The sequence below is a fragment of the Gopherus evgoodei genome, chromosome 16, assembly GCF_007399415.2.
Source record: "Gopherus evgoodei ecotype Sinaloan lineage chromosome 16, rGopEvg1_v1.p, whole genome shotgun sequence".
Lineage (NCBI taxonomy): Eukaryota > Metazoa > Chordata > Testudines > Testudinidae > Gopherus > Gopherus evgoodei.
Window position 1 is genome coordinate 13,436,192 of NC_044337.1, and position 23,480 is coordinate 13,459,671.

At 43.6% G+C, this 23,480-nt stretch overlaps 2 protein-coding genes across 11 annotated transcripts in view; one reads left to right on the top strand and one right to left on the bottom strand.

Annotated features, from left to right (window-relative positions):
- SPTAN1 (spectrin alpha, non-erythrocytic 1) overlaps positions 1 to 9,715 on the top strand; it is a 67,882-nt gene extending 58,167 nt beyond the window's left edge. For 4 of the 7 annotated variants that reach the window (XM_030535989.1, XM_030535990.1, XM_030535991.1 and 1 more), the window contains 9 exons: positions 7 to 303; positions 852 to 964; positions 1,967 to 1,984; positions 6,391 to 6,445; positions 6,979 to 7,175; positions 7,555 to 7,608; positions 7,982 to 8,128; positions 8,581 to 8,728; positions 9,401 to 9,715. In XM_030535989.1, the coding sequence (XP_030391849.1) occupies positions 7 to 303; positions 852 to 964; positions 1,967 to 1,984; positions 6,391 to 6,445; positions 6,979 to 7,175; positions 7,555 to 7,608; positions 7,982 to 8,128; positions 8,581 to 8,728; positions 9,401 to 9,526 (1,155 nt within the window). In that variant the 3' untranslated portion in view covers positions 9,527 to 9,715. Of the gene's footprint in view, positions 1 to 6; positions 304 to 851; positions 965 to 1,966; positions 1,985 to 4,972; positions 5,036 to 6,390; positions 6,446 to 6,978; positions 7,176 to 7,554; positions 7,609 to 7,981; positions 8,129 to 8,580; positions 8,729 to 9,400 lie in introns of all 7 variants that reach the window. The other 3 variants (XM_030535986.1, XM_030535987.1, XM_030535988.1) reach the window with 1 other exon arrangement.
- A 6-nt stretch (positions 9,716 to 9,721) lies between these two features.
- The window catches only part of WDR34 (WD repeat domain 34), a 45,798-nt gene continuing 32,039 nt past the window's right edge, over positions 9,722 to 23,480 (bottom strand). Inside the window, exons 3-11 of one of the 4 annotated variants that reach the window (XM_030536004.1) lie at positions 22,724 to 22,953; positions 20,886 to 21,168; positions 19,910 to 20,019; positions 17,986 to 18,143; positions 12,892 to 13,001; positions 12,393 to 12,560; positions 11,713 to 11,945; positions 10,770 to 10,927; positions 9,722 to 10,204 (exon numbers count right to left, since the gene is read on the bottom strand). In XM_030536004.1, the coding sequence (XP_030391864.1) occupies positions 9,966 to 10,204; positions 10,770 to 10,927; positions 11,713 to 11,945; positions 12,393 to 12,560; positions 12,892 to 13,001; positions 17,986 to 18,143; positions 19,910 to 20,019; positions 20,886 to 21,168; positions 22,724 to 22,770 (1,506 nt within the window). In that variant the 5' untranslated portion in view covers positions 22,771 to 22,953 and the 3' untranslated portion in view covers positions 9,722 to 9,965. Of the gene's footprint in view, positions 10,205 to 10,769; positions 10,928 to 11,712; positions 11,946 to 12,392; positions 12,561 to 12,891; positions 13,002 to 17,985; positions 18,144 to 19,909; positions 20,020 to 20,885; positions 21,169 to 22,723; positions 23,019 to 23,480 lie in introns of those variants that run through there. The other 3 variants (XM_030536001.1, XM_030536002.1, XM_030536005.1) reach the window with 3 other exon arrangements.

The window sequence follows — 23,480 nt, forward strand, 5'->3', positions numbered from 1 at the left end:
TCTGAGGTTGAGGATCTGTTCCTGACTTTTGCAAAGAAGGCATCTGCCTTTAACAGTTGGTTTGAGAATGCAGAGGAGGACTTGACTGACCCTGTGCGGTGTAACTCACTGGAGGAGATCAAGGCACTGCGAGAGGCTCATGATGCTTTCCGCTCCTCACTAAGTTCCGCCCAGGCTGACTTCAACCAGCTAGCTGAGCTCGATCGCCAGATCAAGAGCTTCCGTGTAGCCTCCAACCCATACACTTGGTTCACTATGGAGGCTCTTGAAGAGACCTGGAGGAACCTGCAGAAAATCATCAAGGTAAATCGGAATAAGGTTCTTCCCATTGCCACTCTGCCTCTGAATTCTTCCTTGGACACTGTCCCTCCAGATAATCAGTGCTCTTATTCATCAATAAAACATTACAAATGGAAACACCTTCATCCGGTAGCACAAAAATGTTTCTGAAAGGAATTGCTGTGGGGCTAGTGCCTCCCAAAATCCTCCATTATCCATATATTTGGGTTGCTACTTCATGACCCTTACTCCTCCTCCCATTCCATTCTTCCTGAAAGACCCCAAAACAAATAATGATCCCCCACTTGTAGCTATGAGATACTGTGTTCCTTATGACGTCATGTTTTAGTAGTATGATTGCAAGGCTCACTTCAATGCTGATTCTCACGATTTCTGTTGGAATATTGGCTATCATAGTTAGACTAGTGGAGCAGTCGGGCAAGAGACCTACAGGCCCTCAGTCTTGGGCTGAGCTCCAGAATCTCACTGCTGCGCTGGCTTGGTTTCTGTATTTCAGTGGATGATAAAGGCCATGTTCTTTCTCGGTGTAAAGTGACTTCCCTGTTTCTCAGGAACGTGAGTTAGAGCTGCAGAAGGAGCAGCGAAGACAGGAGGAAAATGACAAATTGCGCCAGGAGTTTGCTCAGCATGCTAATGCTTTCCACCAGTGGATTCAGGAGACCAGGTACAGTCTGTCTTAACAGAGGAGCTGTCCCTAAGAAATTTCCCAAAGAGAATCATTTGTGTCCCATTGAGAAGAGATTGTTAATTATTCTTCACATTATTCTTCACATTGTGCATCTTATCCATGCTTCTTTTTTTTGATCAATTGGGTTTTAGGTGTCTGCTGCTGAAGCACCGATTTGCTGAGTGCAAGATCACCTTCTAAGTTTGGTAGTTGGGGCTGGAGCTGTCAGCTAATGGGGTCTCTGATTCAAGACTATTTTAAAAAATGTGTCTGCTCCTGAAATCACTTTCCCAGGGCAATTCTATATATAGACAAGCCCTAATGGTTATCTGGTAGCTCCAGAGCTGGACTCTATAGTTCAAGGAGAATACTAAATACTGAGAACAGAACTGAAGAAAAAGCCAATACTGTCTTATTACCTACTCTGTATTATGATAGAAATTAGAAAGGGGAAAATTCTGTTATCCTGTGTCAAACCATAAGATTATTCCCTAAGGTATATTTTCTAGTGTTTTGTACAGTCCAGGTTTAAATGTTCCAGAGAGGGGGTTTCCACTGCTTCTCTAAAGAGTTTCCACAGTCTTTAAGATCACTTTGCAAGCTCCTATCCAATGTACTAGTAATACCCATGATTAGGGAGCAGCAGCAAGGGTCAACAGCCTCTCTAGAAATGAAAAATAATTTCAGTGTTTCAGAGTTGCAAGGAGATCAATATATTTGTACAGCACAACTGTGTCTGACTTGAGCATACTCAAATACACCGCCATCAAATACTGTCAATTCTAGTAAGTGCGCGCACTGGTTCAGAAGAGGCGAGTTAAGCTGAGGGTGCTTTTCATGTAATCCTTTGATAGTAAATCTTTCTGCATTTATAGAAAATCATCACACAGATGGTTTTGCAAAAAGTCTGAAATATAAATGTGGTTTTAATTTGTTAACATGTGTTCTCTTCCCCCCCCCCGTCCTGCTGCCTGATACTTGGACCCTCCTGCGCTACAGGACATATCTGCTAGATGGGTTAGTATTGAATTTTATTTCCCAAAAGCTTGATGTGGGATCCTCTCCTGTCTTGTGTGTGCTTTCTCCTGTCATTGCTTTGCTTGTGAAAGTTGTATTAAAGGTCATTCTATTTGGGCAATGCAAGCCATGCCTGGGATGTGCATGAGATACTTACCCATTCTCTTCCCCCCCTCCCCTCTCCAAGCAAGAATGCCTCACAAAAAGAGTCACGGTTAACAGGACATTGATATGGATAACTGTAAACATATAGGAAGGAATACCATTTTTCCTGGTTCAGAATAGAAAAGAAAGAATTAATGGACACTCTGTGTGACCAGTTATATTAAGAAACATCACTGGTTAGCTTACAAGGATGTGCCAGATGTGATGCTCTTTATTGGGTGTGCTTCCACATCTCATCAGATAATCTGTAGCCTTTTGTCCTCACTAGCCAGCCTCTCAATTTCCCAACAGTCAGAACCACACTTGGTAAAATAAGAATATATTCTGATTATGCTCTCAGAACATTTAAAACTGAAGGGCTTTGACTGGGTATTGCTATATACATATATGTAATCTTGTAAAAAGAGTAAAATAAAGGAATGGGAATAGCCCAGATTTGCATTTTATGGGTATTCAACAGAAGGTCCTGTTAGTAGACTCCTATTAAAGATCGTCACTAATTAGCATCACTACAGTTTTTAAAAAAAAATCATACACCTTAATCACATTTCCATGTGTAATTCAGTTATGTGGCTACCTAGTTGTCCTTTTTTATTCTGTTGCATAACTGTGCTCCAGAAGTTGAGCTTTAACTTAAAAAAAAAAAAAAAAAAAGCTTTAGGATTGCAAAGAAAACCTAAACCAATGCACTGACCTCTGCTTGAGTCTGCTGAAAAGCTGAAGTGTAAAATACCCATTCATCTCAATGGCATTTTAACTGAAGCTTAATGTCAATATAACTATTTCACTGCTTATGCCTTTTCTACTAAAATGAGGTTGACATCTCTCTCGTTGGGCACAGTGGCAGTTAGTGGGATAGCTAGTTGCTGAGATATGAAATAGGGAATTCAACCCCATGTTTAGTTAGCTTTTGTATTTACCCAAAAGAGAGAGGGAAGGAGAGAGATCCCTCCCCACCATCAAGAATCTTAACTCTTTTCTGGTTGCAAACCCCAAATTGACTCCAGTGACTTCCTGGATGCCAGAACAGCTGCTTGTCCCCAACTAAGCTATCAAAACCTCCAGCTTTTTCTCCCGGACAACTTCTGTAGCAGTTACATGCTTTTTCAGTATTAAAAAAAGAAATTTGCAGCACAATGAACACTTTTTTGGGTGCAGTGTCAAATGTATTTAATATTAAAATAATTAAGGAATCCTATACAAAGAAGAGGGGGTCACAGCTTGGGAGGTTGCCCCTACATATATATATATTGTCTAGTGTGCTACAGAATAGAGGGACCTTGTTCATGTTTTGTGGGTTTATCTCTGATTACTTTTTACTTGCTCTGTAGTGACAAGAATCTCTGGTCTCACAGTATCTCCCCGCAGATAAGAGAGAGAACACCCTAGCTTTTGAAGTGGTACCTTGGTGGAACCCAATAGACTTTGCTGGTATGGGTGCTGGATCTTTGCTATTTTTAAAAAGTAGTGTTGTGGCTGAGTTCTGGTGTCTCAGAAAATACTAATAGAGAGGTGAGACATTTACTAAATAAAGTGAGTTCATGCTCACAATTGCCATGCTCCTAGTCTATTGTCTAACTGATTATTAGAAGTGCAGAGGAACATTAATCTTTAGCAAAATTCTGAGAGGATTAAAACTGCAGTTAATTAAAATGGGCATTGTGTATGTTCATTCATTCTCATATAACCATGTATAGTAGATTCTGCTTATTAGCAAACTTTCAGTTGCCAGCAAAAATTTGCCATTATCCAGGAGTTGCTAATAAGCAGAGGCATGTTTACGAGGCTGCAGCCAGGGAAAGAAGTGCTGGGACAGGGTGAGCTGGGACTGTAGCCTAAATTGCCAGGGCTTTCAGATTCTACAGGGATGCTTGGGGCCCACAACGCTGCACTTCCTCTCTCTCTCTCTCTCTGCACTCTGGGAGTTGGGGCTCAGTCCCCACTGCTTCCTTTCCTGAGTGTAGCCCCCTTGCACGGCACAGCTTGAGGCGCATAGGGAGAAAGTACCATGTAGTTCCAGCATCCAGGCTGCAGCTTTCTTTCCTGTTACTGCACTGCCCACAGCCTCCTCTCCCAGCCTGCAACTACTTAGCTCCTGAGCGGTCCCTGTGCACAGGCAGATTGTGGGGTCACAGCCCCTGAAGGGGAGGCACAGGGATGTGCTGAGGAACAGTTCTAGGCAGGTTTGTGGGGATGCAGTCAAGGAAGGGACGACCTAGCACTTCCTTCCCAGGCTGCAAACCTGCCCAGAGCTAGTCCTCAGCATGTCCCACTACTCCCCCTTCTCTGGCTGCAGCCTCACAGTCCTGTCTGCAGGTGGGGCTGTTCTTCCAAACAATGTTGTTAATAAGCAGCATCCCAGTGGCAAAATCTGAATCCCATTAACATTAAACTCAATGGGATGGGATTGGTTCCCCAAAAAAGGTTGCTGTTAATATCAGGGTTGCTATTAAGCAGAATGTTCTGAATGTAGAACTTTCAAGGTCAACATAGTTGTCGTACTCACTTATCAGCATACAGCAGCCATTTTTGCACAGGTTGATTCTGTTCTTAAATGAAGTTTGTAGCTCAAATTGACTCTGAGATTCTGTTCACCTCAGCAACTCTGTGGTAGATATTAAAATAATTAGATTTTTTTTGGTACGCAACCAGCACCTGCCATTGAGTCTGGTACTTCTTGAAGTAATTTGCTTGTTTGATATTCTCTGTGAGGTGGTGCTGGCTTGGAGTTTTGTTCCGTTGCCGTGGTCTTGTTGTGGTCTGTTCTTTCCTGTCTTGCCTGTTTTCTTTTTGGAATTCATTTGGTTTCTTTTCTTTGAATAGCATAGCATATCGTCGTGTCATTCGTGTCTATCAGTATGAAGTTGGGGATGATCTGTCTGGAAGGTTTTTCCTCTTATTTTCTTACCTCACTGTGATTTTGAAATGCACTCTTAATTCCAAAGGCTTGTGTTCTTTCCAACTAACTAACTTTCACTGCTGTGAGATGCTTGGGGGTTTGTTTCCCTGTTGATTTTTTGCCTTTCCAGTGTTGGTTCACAGCTTCCTGCCCAAGGTTCTGGGCCTGTGCTTCATTCTCTCTCTTTAAACATGCTTTGATTTTGAGTTTTAACCCTCTGTGGTGAGAGAGACCCAGATGTCTGGCATATTGTCATTGCTACAGAGTGATTCAGCACTTGAAAACTCTTCCCCAGAAGTATTAAGAGACCTGTGGGGGGGAGGGAAGACAGTCGTAGGACCAGGAATTTAAATTCTCCCGGGGGCACAAACACGTTACAGCACATCTGCACAATATCCAATTTGCTGTTTTTACACAGGTCATCTGTTGTAAACTTTCACTGTAAATGTTACAGGACAGAGGCTCTAAAAACTGCTGCCTTCACATTGCTTAGAATTGAAGAAACAAAACAACTTAAGGGACTTTATGCAGCTAGTACCTGTGAACAAAATCATGGAGACAATAACTGCAAAAGGGTGCCTTTATAAACCAGTGTTTTGGGGCCCTTGTTGGCATGCCAAGAATACCTGTGTGTGAACGTTTAAAAAATTCTTACAATCGTGACTACTATCAATTTCAAAATTCAAATGACTGTGTCAGAGTGGCTCTGAACTATTAGCATCGTAGAAATGCTCATCTGTGAGGGGTCACAGTCTGAGAATACGAAAGCAACATTCACCCAGCCATAATAAAGTAGTGGAGTTTTTCTGTCTTGCAAGGGTGATTTGTCTTACATCAAGGTTGGCTTTAAATTAAGCCAGTAGTTCTCAAAAGGTTTTTCACACTTGCTTTCTGTGTAAAGCCTCTCTAGCGCTCCTGTCTCATTGGCAAACAAAGCTTGTGTCTAATGAATCACTTGTAGTTTGTGTGTGTTGGGCACAGTTTGGGATGGAAAGGGCATTTGCACTGGTTTTCTAATTTCACTAGGGTCCAGTAAGAAGGTGAGTGCTTTGGATTTGGCATGAAGTGTTTCCAGTGGCTACTTTATCACAGCCTGTGAAATTTGGGCTTGAAATTAACTTTATAAAGAAATTACATGCAGCCGGTTCTAAAAGCCTCTGTTTTATATAGGATGAGTCTGAATTTAAAAGTGTATGGCCAGAAGCTTGACAGAAAAAGTTTTGTTATAAAGTTTATGGAAAAAAATTTTTACCCTAAAAGGATGGTATTAATTTCAAGCCCCTCCCCCTGGCCTTTGTTGTATGTGAAGAGTGCCTCTCCCTCACTGGGATTCTATGTTTAGGTCCTGTATGGTGGAGGAATCAGGAACCCTGGAATCACAGCTGGAAGCTACTAAAGTAAGCATACCTCATCTGTTGTTAAAACTTCTGTTTCCTATTGATGTTCAGGAATGAAGGGGGAGAGAGAATGCCTTTAATGACTGATATGTAGGTCTTTAATTAATTCATACATTTTGAGGCCAGACAGACCCCATTCTGATTATCTAATCTAACCTGCATTACACAAGCCAAAAGAAAACCCTGAATTAGTTCCCCCCTTGTATAGTATTTCTAAGTCCCTCTGTCTGGGCAGAGGAGCCAGTATCTGAAACCTTTCCTTGTGATGTTCTACAGTCTGTTTTGAGAATTAGGCTTGTAGCTGCTGTGAGGTTTCTAGTCATATTTACAGGCAAAAACACTTTTCTTGGAACATTAGCCCATCTTACAAATCCATCTGAGTCATATGTGATGGATCTCCCTTGGATAGTGATATATTTTGTAACACTAGACGACAGCTGCATAGCTTCCTCCTACCTCTTTGGTGTTATGAGCCTGTGTTTTAGCTCAGTCAGTAAAATGTTGGTACACTAGTATGTTTTCTTTCCAAATAGCATAAGCACCAGGAGATTCGGGCAATGAGGAGTCAACTAAAGAAGATTGAGGACCTTGGAGCAGCTATGGAAGAAGCACTTATTTTGGACAACAAATATACAGAGCACAGCACTGTAGGCCTGGCACAGCAGTGGGACCAGCTTGACCAACTAGGGATGAGGATGCAGCACAACCTGGAACAGCAAATACAAGCTAGGTACAGTGTTCGTTCATTTGGGAAGATAAACCACATTCATCATTTCAGGGAATAAGTGAGTTAGGGAGAGACTGCCAGTACAAATCAAGCAGGATAAACCTCTTCCACTTACTGTTTTGTGTTCTGAGTAGTGTATATCAGTATGTTCAGGTTTTTTTTAGGTAGACTGCAATTTGAGAAATAGTTCTGGTTACAGCCAGCCCTGGTGATTTCTCAGTGAAAAGGGTGGCAATTGAACCAGGTGCATGCTGTCTCTCCATTCAAGGGGGTGGCAGACAGAAAAGCAAACAGCCTGACATGAACCTGGCATTTTGATTAGCCTGTGACCTACCACTGCAATTTCATGATCAGTTCACTAGCTTTGCTGCTTCCTTTTTAGAAACACAACTGGAGTAACTGAGGAGGCTCTGAAGGAGTTCAGCATGATGTTCAAGTAAGTATGCATGTTCTCAGCAACCTGGAAAAGTGGTCATAAAGGAATTCTTCAGATCTTTGACATGTAGATGATTGCTACACAAAAATTGATGGTCCAGATTCTCAGCTGCACCTAGTTTCCACTGTTTGCAGCTCCCCGATTCTTTGGCCAGTTCTGAGCCAGGCTGCTGTAACTCTGCCAGCTGGCAATAACTGGAATAATTCCTCACTAAAGGATGTGGCCAGTTTATGATCTTTCTGAAGGACTCCAGAGAATCTGTGTGCTGTCTGTATTAAATATGGAGGTACTTACTCCCTCTAGTTTTCAGTTCACTGTATAGTTTAACCAGTTATCTTAATGAAGTTTCAAGATTCATATTTTTCTATTCTAGACACTTCGACAAAGATAAATCTGGTCGTCTGAATCACCAGGAGTTTAAGTCCTGCTTACGTTCTCTAGGCTATGACCTGCCTATGGTTGAGGAAGGAGAACCAGATCCAGAGTTCGAAGCTATTCTTGACACCGTAGATCCCAACAGGTACTGACAGAAGAAAACTTATATCAATTGTTCTGTTTTCACTTTCAAAGTCTGTCACAGGCTGCTTTTGCCCATTATTGCCGCCTCTCCATATTCTTCAAATTATTATTCCTTTACAATGGTCACTGCTACTTTATAGTTTGAGCAGAAAGAACCATTGAATCAGACTTCCTCTATATCACAAGCCATTAAATTACACCCAGTAACTGGTGTCTGATTAAAGCATATCTGCATGTGAAGAAATTCTCACAATCTGGACCCTATGCCCTGGGCTTTTCATGAGACATTTACAATATTCCTTACTATCCATCTTAGTTAATGCAGGTCTGGGAAGTAGGAAGGATAACCCTGCTGCTAGCCCTGCCTGCTTCGATGGGCTGAGAGCTCAATAGCATCAAGTAGTAGTGTTCTGAAGCAGGTCTGTTTACATGCTGTGTGTTTTTTATTGGCAGGGATGGACATGTCTCACTGCAGGAATACATGGCATTTATGATCAGCAGGGAAACTGAAAATGTGAAATCCAGTGAGGAAATAGAAAGTGCTTTCCGTGCCCTTAGTTCAGAGGGCAAGCCCTACGTGACCAAGGAGGAGCTCTACCAAGTAAGTGTGAGTTGTGCAAATCCCATCTCAGGAAAGACAGCAGCAACTAGCAGCATGGAAGTTAACTCTAGCTGTTCTGAGCCCCATTGCAAAGCTGACTGACAGGGATGACCTACACCTGTTAGCTTCCCATGCCACTGAAAGATTTTATTGATGCAGCTAAAGCTATTTGCAAGTTTGATCCCTTACTGAGAGTACACCAGTGCTTTACACTCCACCCTCTCAGTAAGAAGCCAGAGTAGTACTTTCCCTGTTGCACTGAAACTCTCGATTAAATTTAACCTCAATACAGTTGAATAGGGCATTACTGTTAAAGCTCCCCAAAGCTGGAGGACAGAACAGGTCCAGAAAGAAAGGTCACCAAGTAAGTTTTCTATTGTGGATCCTGACAGTGGGAGGGAGATCAGGACAGAAGTCAACTGACTGATCTGAGAAGTGGAAGTTACCTATTTTTGTCTGAGTGGGGGATCTTAAAAATACTGCATAACTGAGCAGGAGCCACACACTCTTGAATTCCAGTCCTAGCTCTGACTCTGTGGCCTTAGTGTAACTTACAATCCATTATCTTGAGAAGGAAGTTTACAGATAAGTACTTTACTTTACCAAAGAAAACAGCTTAGTCTTCACCACTGAGAGGCTACTAACCACCCTATCTTCAATTTTGTCTTTCAGAACCTGACCAGGGAACAGGCAGATTACTGCATCTCTCACATGAAGCCCTACATGGATAGCAAGGGCAGAGAACTTACTTCTGCTTATGATTACATAGAATTTACACGTTCACTGTTTGTGAATTGATATAAAAGCACTAACCTTTAAAAATACAGAGAACATACTCACGTTTGCCAACTGTAGCCCTGCATGCATCTCTGTGTTGTACAATAATCAATGCTACTTTCTGATGTAACCTTAAACTGCTTAGCTTAAAACTCTTAGAAAAGCAACAAATATTGCAGTGTGCTTCAATAAAAGTTACTGGTCCAAACTGCAGCAAAAATTTCAACTTGTGTTTAATCATCTTTATGCTTGAGTACCAATTTGAAATGTGACTCAAACAAAGTAGAATGTCTCTTCTGCACATTACATAGCTTCAGGTAATGAGGTAAGAGTGACTAGGACTGACCTTGCTCTGCATTACAAAGTAATGGACATGTTTTACAGACCAGTTTTGGGTAGAAACAGTAACAAACCCTGTGCTGTAGCAAGATTCAAATGATAACACTGGCCTGCTAGTGTCTCAATCAGTGACTTCATTTGCCAGCTGCTCAAGGTGATTCATTTCCCTTGGTCCCTGTTGAATAAAATCTGAACTCAGCTGCCATATTTTCAGCATGCCACTGGCATCCCCTGCTGCCAGAAGCTGAGGTTGCTTGAAGTTAAATTCTATGCAGTACACAGCAGTCTGAGCTGAAGCTTGCTTTACAGAAACTGCAGGTTTCTGGGAGCTCTTTCCAAAATCAAACAGCTGCACTTCTCCTTTAAAACAAATAATCCACATCAATCTTTACATAAACAAATGTAATAACAGTGTTAGTTCAAGCTTTCCCTCCAGTATGGATTAAAGTCTCCCCTGCTGGCAGTATCAAAATTAAGCAGTGCTACAATAAAGTGCAGATCTACTCACTAGAGTCAGGGCAGGTTGAAACCAGCTGCTGGCAGAAGTTATGTCACAGCCCTTTAAACATCTTTAAATGCCAGTTTCTAAAGTCAGTCATTTTTAGCACTAGTAGTTTGCACTATGAGTGCTTTAAACACCTGAAAGCTGGAAACAGTTTTAGCCAGGGCATGGTATAGCAAATTTCCCATATCCACACAAGCCTGGGGCCAGACAGACTTTAGCAATGGGAAAGATATGACAAATGTAGTGGATACTGCAGACCTGATAATCTAAAAACCACTGCATTATACCAACTGACAGCTTAGAAACCCCAGCAGTCAAATTAAGTTAAGTGCTAAGCAGTAAGCTTTTACACAGCACTAGTGTTAGGAGAAACCAGGTCTTCTTCTGGGTTCTAAGAATAAGCAGCTAGAGGGTACCTACCTTCTCCAGTGGCAGCTGCAAAGACCAAGGGTCGTACTGGAGACCAGCGCACACTAAACAGATACTTCTTTGATAACTGGAGGGAAATAAGGGGCTGTGCCTGCAGCATGGAGTGCAAGTGAACATGTCCATCAGTGCCACCACTCAGAAAGAGATTCCTGGAGAAAATAAGAAACACTTCTTAGGGGATCAGTATTAAGAACACAGAGCAGAGTTCACTTAAGCAGCCTGAGAGCTGATGTACGTTAGGTATGTGGCTTCTTTATGTATGGCCCTTTCGACTGAATGGTGTCAACATTCCTCAAATTATTTGTCTTTACTCAGTGACTAACAAAGGAAAAAAAAACACTATCAACTGCAGTCACATGAATCACTGCATCTTTGGCCCTGTAGTCTCTAGAGACATTGTATTTAAGGATCAGGATCTAGGGGACTAGCCTAATCTGGTCACTCCCAGCATGTTTCAAGAAAACAGATTTATGGACATTTTAAATGGTCTGTTATTAAATGGTGCACCTACAGACTGAGTGTGCACTTCCAAATTTAAACTCAGATGGCTGCTAATGAAAGTCACAAGTAGCGTGATGGACAGTTGACTTTAGGGCACAGCCTATTTCCACAAAGTTGTTAATGGAACTATGGGAAGAGTTGTCCTGAATAAAAAAGAGCCCAGTGGAAGTAAGTTCAGCTGTGGTGTAAATAGGGACAATGCGATGGCCTTCAATGAAGCTGCACCTATACAAGGGACATATTCAGCGTAAGTTTGTGCAACTCCCTTGAAGGTAACAGCATTCCAGTGTGACACATACAGCAGGGCTTCTGGCATGTAGCCCTTGATCAGCTCTTTCCCACCCCCTAGGTCACTCAGGAAAACCACAATTAGAACAGGATGGTAGTGTAACAAACTAACATTTGGTGCCAATGCAGTCTGCCCATTACTTGCCTGTGGAAAGGTGAGCAGCTTACACAGTACACAGGTCCACCATGAGGAGAAAAGGCAAACTCTGCAGGTGCCTTGAGGGGAACAGAGCTACCTGTCCTAGGGACAGCAGCAGTCTCTACCGCAGTGGAGCACTTGAGAGAATATCCACCTTCCACACCAATGATAAACACACTGGGATCAAAGCAGGAGAAAGAGAGCGAGGTCACACCCACAGCTGTCTCCCCACGTGTGCGCTGGGGAAAGGGGACAAACCATGAGACACAAGGACTCAGAAATTTAACATACATGTACATGAAACCTATACTAATCATAGCCTGCATGACCTGCACCAACCATTTAACATTAGAGGATCAGTTCTGTAAAAATAAAATAAGGATTCAAGTTCAGGATGGAGAACTTAGCTGCTTACAGCTCTGGTCATTTAGCTTTAGTTCAGGGCAAGGCTGCAGCATCCAAATTTCTAAGTGGCCAGTTTCCACACTATCCTGTGGGTTGGTAATGGGAAAGCCAAAGATTACTGTGCTTGTTGATAAATGGGCTTTATTCTCTCTCTGCTTCCCCATCACATGGAAGCTACAGCCACCTACTTGTGCTCTCTCATAACCCAAGCTATTCTAACTCACACCAAGCCCATTAAAAGGTTGTTTCAAGTCAATGTTCTCTGGAATTACTGAACTAACCTTCTTAAGTTTCATACTCCAAGGGATCTGCTGAGCAACTAAGGCAAATCCTTCAACTAACGTCAGCTGACCATCTCTCTGTGTCCGCCACACAAGGATCTTTCCGTCTGTGGATACACTCAGAATCTGGAAGTGGTGACTGTGTTTTGAGTCCTGTAACCAGTCAACCTGTTCCCAACATGAGAAAACTCTGAAAAGGGGCCTCACTAAACCACCAAGCCCAGTAACCCAACATTCAAGAACACTACTAAGTCTCAGGACAAATTACATTAGGTAACACTACCAGCAAACCAGTCTCATGAGGATTTGCCCTATTCAACTGTGTTGAGGTTAAGTTAATCTAGCAATGGGAATTTAAAGATTTCAATGCAACTGTGCAAGTATTAAGCAGGTCTGAATATAACCAGGAAATAAAGGAATGAAATGTCAGGATTGTGATTCCTCCCCTGCCCTCCAACCCAATGAACATCCCACTAAAGCGTGGACTGACCCCTATTACCTGATAAACTGGATCTGTATGAGTGTCATCTGTCATCCCTGTCCTCCAGATCAAAGGATCTTCTATCCTGCTCGTGTCCCATATCAAGACCTCCCCACTGTAAAGGCCACCTGTAGATGACAAAGGATCAATGGAACATAAGCAATGGCTACTAATGAAAGTCACACACAGCATGGCAGGCTCGGTTTACTTTGTTACTGACTGCAAATAGGTTGGCCCCCTAGAAAGAGTTGTCCTGAACAAAAAGGGCCAAGGGAAAATAAATTAATCTCTGGTGTAAGCAAGAACAATGCTATAGGTTTCAACTGATTTGCATCCACACAGGGGACATATTCAGCTCTGATGTAAGTGGATACAATACTATGTAAAAGAGTTTCCAGGATGGTTATGCCTATTCCTACTCATGGGTATTGCACCACCTAGTGGTGCCTAATGGTAGAACCTAGCAGTGTCCATTAGTGTTCTTGTGCCCTCTCCTACCTTTCGCCTCAGTGTCTCTAAACGTTCTGAAGGCAAGGCCACAGCGCCTTCTACCTCCTCAGTTTCTTCCACTGCAAAACAGACATGCAGAATAAACCAGGACTCTGAGAAAGAGGGGAAGACGGGTAGGAAGTGTGACTATGCAGAGACATCTTGAAGAACTCCAGTTACACATAAGTAATCTTCATTTTTTCAAGTGGCTCTGTATATTCCAATTTATGGGACAGATTGATAAGCAGTGCTGAAAATAACCGGGAGGCAGGAACAGAGTCCTAATGAAATAAATAGAGACTGAAGCACTGCTCTACCAAATCTACCATCAGCCCCGGAGGCCAAATCAAGGGCATAATATTAGTAAATGTGTGTACAAAATTCCAGGTCAGAGCCCTGCAGATTTCAGCAGCAGGGACTTTCTTGCCTTAGCTGCCACAGTTCTGATGGAATGTGATTGTACCGTCATGTACAATATTCAACAATGCGTTGTTTAATCCATCTAGAAATAGTCTAGGAAGATGACATAACCCATATAATTCTTAGCATAAAACAAATCGGGATGATTTTCAAAAACTTTAAAATTATGTTTAATTAATATGCAAGAGCTCTTCTTGCATCCGAAGTATATATAACAGATCCCCCCCTTATTCATAACAGGCTTTGGAAAAAATGCCTGCAAAGTAATTGATTGATTTAAAAGTCAGATGCCACTTTTGGCAAAAATCTGGGATCAGGACTAAGAATTACCTTATCTTTATGAAAAGTAGTAAACAATGGATCAGCCATCAAGGCATTCAATTCACTCATCCTTCTAGCTGACATTATGCCAATGATGAATGGCGTCTTAACAGATAAAAACAGGTTTAAATTTTTTATTAAAGCTAATGTTAAAATATTATATAATACACAAGTTAAGAAAAGAGTATATACATCCGGGTATAGTGCTTAGATTATCTACAGATACAAAGTTTGTTTTAAAAGTCATAAGATACATATAGTGCATAATCAGCAATAACCCAAATTTAGGTGAGTAAATTTAACAATACAGTTCAGATATTAGCATCCGAATTTTCAGATATATCACTCATGAAAAGTTACACAGAGAATTGGTTGTAGAAAGCAAATATATCAACAAGTGAAGATTTTCCCTCAGTAATTGAGAATTTAGAAAATTGAGATTAGAAAATGCAATCCATCAGGAAAGTATGTGAATTACTTTCTTGACTGCATTTCTCATTGGCACTCCAGCTCATCCCTCCTGGTAGTGGCAACATTCGGTGATGTGTTATAGGTAGACATCCCTTGACCACTTACTTGATGGCTTCTGACACCATGAGTTGCCACATCAGCCAAGAGTAGCATTGACCGATTCCACATTCTCTCAACACTCACTCGTTACTGACGACCCAAACGCCCAGGGCTCCGACAATCGGTGTGCAAATTTGGACCTCATAGCCCCTTACTCTCAATGTGTCAGCCAGATGGTCATATTCCTCCAGCTTCTGAGATCAGGCATCGCGGAAAACCGGGGTCCTGTTTTCAAAGGGAATTGTGACGTCCATCATAATGATCTTCTTCCAGTCTTCGTTGGTGATGATGATGTCCAGTCGCAGTTGTCTGTCCATTCCTGGGATGGCGGAGTTCATAGCAACCTTCCCCACGGGTGATGGGAATGCTCTAACCAGGCGATCTTGGATGGCAATGTGGCACAGCTGCCAGGCTCTGGAATGGGGCTTGCAGCTACACAAGAAAAATATCCTATCTTGTTTTAAAAATTTTCAGTAATGGAGAATCCACAACGAGCCTTGGTAAATTGTTCCAATGGTTAATTACTCTCACTGTTCAAAAGATACTTATTTCCAACCTGAATTTGTCTAGCTTCAACTTTGACATTTGATCATGTTATACCTTTCTCTGTTAGATGGAAGAGCCCATTATTAAATGTTTGTCCCCACATAGATACTTATAGATTGTAATCAAGTCACCCTTTAACCTTTGCTTTGTTAAATTAAACAGATGGAGCTCCTTGCATCTATCACTATAAGGCAAGTTTTCTAATCCTTTAATCATCCTCATGGCTCTTCTCTGACCCTCTCCAATTTATCAACATTTTCTTGAATTGTGGGTACCAAAAGACACAGTATTCCTGCAGTGGTTGCACCAATGCCAAATAAAGAGGTGAAATAATCTTTCTACTGCTACTCAAAATTTCCCAGTTTGTGCACTGAAAAATTCCTGCAGCAGCTCCCAATAAGGCCATGACACCAAGGACTGTCAGTCTTCCCAACAACTGAGTTCCCAACAACTTCCCAACAAATGTGTTTTCACACATACAGAATGGGAGGAGACTGTCTAGGAAGGAGTATGGCAAAAAGAGATCTAGGGGTCATAGTGGACCACAAGCTTAATATGAGTCAACAGTGTGATACTGTTGCAAAAAAAGCAAACCTGATTCTGGGATGCATTAACAGGTGTGTTGTAAACAAGACACGAGAAGTCATTCTTCCGCTTTACTCTGCGCTGGTTAGGCCTCAACTGGAGTATTGTGTCCAGTTCTGGGCACCGCATTTCAAGAAAGATGTGGAGAAATTGGAGAGGGTCCAGAGAAGAGCAACAAGAATGATTAAAGGTCTTGAGAACATGACCTATGAAGGAAGGCTGAAGGAATTGGGTTTGTTTAGTCTGGAAAAGAGAAGACTGAGAGGGGACATGATAGCAGTTTTCAGGTATCTAAAAGGGTGTCATCAGGAGGAGGGAGAAAACTTGTTCACCTTAGCCTCCAATGACAGAACAAGAAGCAATGGGCTTAAACTGCAGCAAGGGAGATTTAGGTTGGACATTAGGAAAAAGTTCCTAACTGTCAGGGTAGTTAAACACTGGAATAGATTGCCTAGGGAAGTTGTGGAATCTCCATCGCTGGAGATATTTAAGAGTAGGTTAGATAAATGTCTATCAGGGATGGTCTAGACAGTATTTGGTCCTGCCATGAGGGCAGGGGACTGGACTCGATGACCTCTCGAGGTCCCTTCCAGTCCTAGAGTCTATGAGTCTATGAGATTCAGGAGCACTCCCACAGAAGGACCACCAAAGGGAGGGGCAAACCAGAAAGAAACAGGACTCTTAATTCTTCCTCTAGCCTCCTTCAGATACGGATCTGGCACTGAATCTGTGACAGAGTGCACTGGAGATATCAAAGGACCTTGAGGGAGGTCAGGATGAAACCTTTGCAAGGATCCTGTAGGAGTCCTAGGAGGAGGAAGTATTCTCCTTACAGATGAGGCGGCCAGCGAAGCCTGCCTCTTTCTCAAGGTCCTCTGCTCTTTGCTCAGATCTGAGGATTGATCAGAAGCCTCACAGTTAGCCTGAGATACCATGTAACAGTATTCTGCAGAACTGAAAAAGTGGAACCAAAGCAGAAGCCAAGGTCAGAGACAAAGAAGTAGACAGCAGCGGATCCAACACCAGACTCACGCTCCTGGCTCCCAAGGCTGACCCCAGAACCAACCTTGACTGTTGGAGCCATAGAGGCTCTGTAAGAATAGAATGGATCCAATAAGACAGCTGGAGCTGACCACGTGGCCCTTGGTTCTGACATAGCAAAGACCTAATTGCAGGAACAGTGAGAATTGGAACCAAAAATTATGGAGGTTCTGACTTCCTGGAATCCTCCAACTGCTTCAGTTTTCTTGAAGTCACAGGAATCAAAAGTGCCTCTCATATCTTGGTTCCAATGACTATCCGGATTCCAAGGGTTTAGCTTCAAGAGCCTCCTTCAGGAGAAGCCCTGGCAATGTGTTCTGCCTCTGCTTGTGAGCTCTGGGGTATCAAAGTTCAGCAGATAGAATACTCAGACGGAGAGTGACCTTTCTCAAACATTTGAGGCACCTGACGTGGTCATCCACTGCTGAGAAGGCAGTAGGGCATGAAGCACACCTCTTGAATCTTGGTTTCTTCTTCCTCTTCAGTTCCACCATCACCCAGAAATGAAACACTAACAATTAACTTATACTTTCTATTACTTATACTAACTATTATTAACAACAATAAAACACCTATGAATACTCAAGGAGAAAGAACTCTAGACCCAAACAGTTCAGAGCGGTTCACTTCCATGCAAGCTCATGGTTGAAAGAAACTGAGGTGGTAGATGACGTTGCGTCCACATATAGCCTCGCTCTCAGACAGCTGAGCGGAGGGGTACAAGAGGATGCAAGAGCACTCTAAGAGAGAATGCTAACGGAAGGTTCTGCCATTAGGCATCACTAGGCAGCGCAATACCATAAGTGGGAATATGCAGCCATCTTGAAAAAGAACAGCAATTACACATTTGGCAGCAACACTTCCCGTGCCTTGGGAACTAACTGAGGAAGTGCACTGCCATTCCTCTTGGGAGGAGTCCCAGATATAGGGTGACCAGATAGCCCGATTTTATAAGGACAGTCCTGATTTTTGGGTCTTTTTCTCATATAGGCTTCTATTACCCCCCACCCCCATATCCCAATTTTTCACATTTGCTGTCTGGTCACCCTACCCAGGTAGCCCTGAAGAGAAAATCAGCAGCACTAGTTGAAGGCGATAAGGAAACAATTAAAAATAAAATCTAAGGAAAGAGCAGTCTACCAACGATCAACGATGGCTGTGATGGATGGAAAGCCAGGCACATGACAGAACTGGGAACATCCACCACTAGATCAGGACGCTTTGGATTTAACCCCCTTCTGTCCAGATTCCAGGTACAAACATAGGATTTTTCTGTGCTCCAGTCCCCATCATCCAGTCTGGAAAAGAAAAGAAGTCAAGATAGAAACTACACCTCATCCAGTCATTGTTACAGAGAGACTTGGCTAAGCAGATTCACATTTCCTTTGACACATGCTTTCTGGGGCTACAAAAGGCTTTGTTGAGAATAGGCCGGGGTTACAATGCATCTCTGTGGACTGCTACATTTATGAGTAAGTGTTGGTGCACCCCAGTATGATGGGGGTGTTTGACAGCAGTTCTTTGATATAAATCATTATTACAGGACAGGACCTATAATCCTCACTGGGGAAAGTTACTTCACAGACACCGTTCAAAGAAAGCACACAACATTTCTCCTTTTAAAGTTACCAAAAGCAACTGTTCTGCAGAGAGCATGAAAAGCCAACAACATTTCATTCCAATAAGGAGTTCAGGGTTTGAACATGCTCTGGAGAGGAAAAGTGTTGTGCTGCTGAGCAGTGATCACTGCAGCTAAATAAGGAGAACTGATGGGGGCTAAAGTGCTACTCAGTCCTGCTTGGCCAGGAGAGAGTAGCCATTAAGTCGACCTTTGATGCTGGCGTGGAGGGCTCTGATAGTGATGTACAACAATCTCCCCAACCCATCTCAAAGACAAAATGAGGCATTTGTTTAATTAGCCCTGTACATAATGACATTTTTGCTGAGGTCATACAAACATGAAGTCTCATTCACACCCATTTGCACCTCCAAGCGGTGCAGATAACATTACACAAGTCATGCTACTGACATCTCTCAAGGCCTAAATCCAATTTCATTTCCATGTTTACTTGCCCCAATTAAGCTGCCCTCGTGATTTGTTTAATTTTGTAGCTCTGAAAGGACAAAGGAAATAAACCTCTCAAAAGACAAAGTTCTGCTTCCCTTCTGCTTTGTAGCTATTTCATTTACTTTGTGTTTATCAGAGAGCAACCCTTGTTTGATAGGGACAGTGCAAATCCATAGCAATTACTGCCATGTGAAAAGTTCCCAGAGCTGGAAATCCCATGAAACACAAATGTTTGCTATATTGCACTTGCTAATCCCAATCAACTCGACAATGATGTTAATCACTTTCTGAAATAATGGGTTTCCCAGAGTAAGGTACCAGGAACTGTGTGTGGGGGAAAGTAAATCAGACAAGCAACTTCAACAATGACTAATTTGCTATGTGCCGGCAGTGAGAGGACTACTTGTAGTGCTGGTGCTATTATACCTGCAATCTCTGTCCACACTGGCAATAACAGAGCAAACTAAAATGGTGATTAGCCTTGCTGGAAGAAATTGTAATCCAAATAGTATTTGCCATGCAAGTACACGGCTGAGAGCATTTCTGTGTATGGGCACTAGGTGCATTCCACATGGGCTTGAAGACCACGTGATGGCTAACAAGGCATTTTATAACGAAGGCAAGTATGCACACCCAACCATCCCACACATACACACACACACTGCACACACATACAAACAGCCAGCTTCTCTTTACATTTTTCAACATAATCTACCCAAGAACAAAACACTGAGAAAATATAGATTCTTTTTAGGGATTGGAGATAATGGACAGAAAGGAAAGGGAAAGGATATCTGACCTAAATTAGGACTGCCCTTGGGTTCTGATTTTTCTGAATATCAATTAAATATCTTTTTCAACATAAATAAGTTGCTTATACACATGGTTAGTTATTACAAAGCAAGTGAATATCCTCCAATGCTTCTGAATACAGGCCAGTCTGAAATATCTCATAGACCACTCTCAGTTGTGCTCTGGATCAACTCAGGTGCTCACCTGCCATAAGAACATGCAACAACTGATCCAGTGGCATTCCAGGAGATGCTGGTCACCTGCAATTTCTGATCCTGAGCCTCTGGGCATGATAAGCTATGCAAACAGAACACCTGGAAAAGATGAAATCCAAATACTAAGCCAACAACCTATGGAGATATAGAGAATTAGGATCTATATTCAGAGACTGAAGAAAGAATCACGTTATCTCCACAGACCAATATCCTGGTCAGGATCCACACACCCACCCTCTTTATAGCAGAAGAGTCTAGGGAGACATAAACTGTGGTTTGTAAATATAGGTAAGACAGAAGATTGCCTCCTGTTGAGAGCACCACATCCAAAACTCTGCATGCTCCCACAAAACCAAATGTCCCTCCATAATGTCATCTCATAGTGGGTCCACTCTACTATGTTCAGAGCAATTACGGAAAATACTAAGGAGCCCATCCCCCAAAAGCTTGGGGCAGTCCCACTCCACAATTATGGGGATTTAAGATCTACACTGTGCTTTCAAACCATAATCTGATAAGAGGTAGCAATAAACATACCCAGCATGCACCAATAGCTACCAGCCGCCCACATTCCTGGACACGGCACACTGGATAACCATCAGCTCCCCAGGTAGAGCTGCCAAACCACAGGCACTGCAATGACTTCCAGATCTGCTAGACAATTATTAATACACTATTTCCTGAAGAACATGGCAGGAAGATCTAAACTGCACTGGTTGCAGAGAGGAGGAAACTAACCTACTCCAGTTGTAAGCTTCCTTTTGATGAAGCCAGTATCACACACGGTTGCTACTCACAAGGACAGATTACCTATCTACACTGATGCGAATGCAAAAGGAGAAAGAATACTTATTTTCTTATGAACAGAGTCAAGCAACGATAGTTTCAGCACCTGGTACTACAGCCAACTGTTGCTATGGGCACTGTCTAGTATGGTCATATTGCTCTGAATTCTATCAACCTACCGTTTCATTCTGATCTACCCAGTTCACCTCATAGCCATCGAAGGCATGACTTCTCCAGTTTTTATTCAGCTCTTTGATAACAACATCCTCCACTCCCTGAAGGAATGAGAGCAGGCCAGCATAATCCACAGGAGCTTCCTTCTGGAGATTCAAGTTTTGGATAGTCTCCTCACTTTGATCGGTCTGCATGCCAGCATCCCGGCTGGAATGGGATTGTACTGCAGCCTCCACGGTTGAGATCTCCCCAGTCTGGCAGCTTTTCTGTAGCAAGAAGAATAATGTTCTACAAATGAAACACAATGAAAGATGGGTGCACAGAGACCCATTTAGGTCACTTCCCTTTTGTCATTCCATATACTGAATATATATTCAAAAGGGAGCCTGCATATTGGGTTCCTGGCTAATTGGTGGCTTGTATGCACTGTGGAGTCCTGCATGCAAGAACAGTTCTCAGGCCAGTGGAGATCATGTTTCACAAAGAGAAGAAACATCAGATCTAAGTACATCTCTAGCAAGTCACTTTATGGAGCAACCCTTGTTTTAGTCTCAGAGGAACAGAGGTCACTTGCTCCTTGACTTCCCCAAATCAACAGTGAATAGGTACTCAGGAGAATAAGTAGGAAAGGACAGTCCCAGAGTTATGGGAGTGGAAAACACGGGACTCAAATTTTAACAGATGTATAAGGCACTGGGGTCCACACTATCTATGTACTGTACTACTAGGGTAAGAAAATTCAGTTACTTTTAGCATATTATCAACATGAATGGATATAGCTTCCCCTCATTCTTGCTTCTCCAGTGCAGCATACCTACATAAAAATATAAAAATGACCACACTGGGTCAGACAAATGGGCCATCTAGCCCAGTATCCTGTCTTCCAACAGTGATGACTGCCAGATGCTTCAGAGTGAATGAACAGAACAGGGCAATTATGGTGTGATCCATCCCCTGTTGTCTAGTCCCAGCTTGTGGAAGCCAGAGGTTTAGGGACACCCAGAGCATGGGTTGTGTCCCTGAATATCTTGGCTAATAGCCATTGATGGATCTATCCTCCACTAAATTATCTTTTTTTTTTAATCCAGTTATATTTTTTGCCTTCACAACATCTCCAGCAGTGAGTTCCACAAGTTGACTGTGCACCGTGTGAAGGAGTACTTCCTTATGTTTGTTTTAAACCTGCTGCCTACTAATTTCATTGGGTGACCCCTGATTCTTGTGTTATGCAAAGTAGTAAATAATGTTCCCTATTCCCTATATCTAGCTGGGCCTGGAACATAAACCTCTTCTCCTGCAAGGGCCAGAGAGGAGGATTCCCCCCAGACCTCTGCTCGCAGGTGGCAGCAAGCTGGGGGGGGGCACTTCCTCCCTGCACCACACTCACCTCGCATTGCACCTGGTCCTAGGGCCCCTCTCAAGCACAGGAAGCCCTCTGGCCTCTCCTGTGTTGGGTGCCAGGGAAGGGGGGGCTCTGAGATCACATGTGCGATTCCTCCCCTGCTGCTACCCCTCACTGTAGTCTCACTGGGGGTGGGGCTGCCCCTTGTCCAGCGCGGGGCAGGAGCGGTGATGGGGTGGGGGGCTGTGTTGGTGGAGGATCCCCCGGAAAATGAACGGGTCTGAGGGGAAGGGCAGGCTCAGGGTCAGCCTGCCCTGGCAGTAGTGCCGGGGGGCACTAGGACCCTGCGGCAGCAGTTCATGCAGGGAGGCAGCACGGAGCTGCGGGGACCCGGGAAGACAAGCGGACGCCGGGTGCAGGAGCAAGGGCCGAGGTACCCACCAACCCACCGCCACGGCGAATGGCTCCTGCCCTGCCCCCACAGCCAGCCCGGCCGCTCACCGCCTCGCAGCGGGTCCCGGGGTCTCTTCGCCACAGCGACTCCGCATCGGCACCGCGTGCCGCGCTGTCCCCGAACATCCCGGCGGCGGGGGGAAGGCAGGCGCTAGCGGGGCGGCTCTCTAGAAGCACAGAAGCCTGGAGTCCCGGTCCCGAGCGGCCCTCGTCGGCCTCTCTAGAGCCGCCATCTTCCCAAGCCAGCCGCGTAGGTTCCCATGGAGACCAGAACGGCACTGTGGAATGACATCAGTGAACAGCGACAATGCCACCCCGCCATGATCGCCATCTTGGTTACGGGCACAGGGTCTCTTTAGGGAGTGTTGCGCGAGCCTCCCGTTGTCCCTCGCCTTATCCGTTTAGGGGGCATTTACCTCGGCTTAGAGCCCGGGACCCAGTGTGGGGAGGGAGCGTTCAGACTGGTCGCAGGAAGCAAACAGGCGGAGGGGGTCGGTGCCAGGAATAAAGATGGCCGCGGTGAGAGGCGAGGACGCAGAAAAGAGGGAAGGAAAAAAAAAAGGGGGCTCAGCAGCCTGCCTCTGGCAAAGCCATCCTGTGCCTCCTCAAATCCTGTAGGGCAGGGGGTCTTAAACTTTTTTTTACTGGCAAGCCCTTTCACATCGCAAGCCTCTGAGTATGACCCCTTAAATATATTTAAAAAGTGCTTTTAATTTATAACACCATTATAAATGCTGGAGGCAAGCAGAGTTTGGGGTGGAGGTTGACAGCTCACGACCCCCCATGTAATAACTTGCGACCCCCT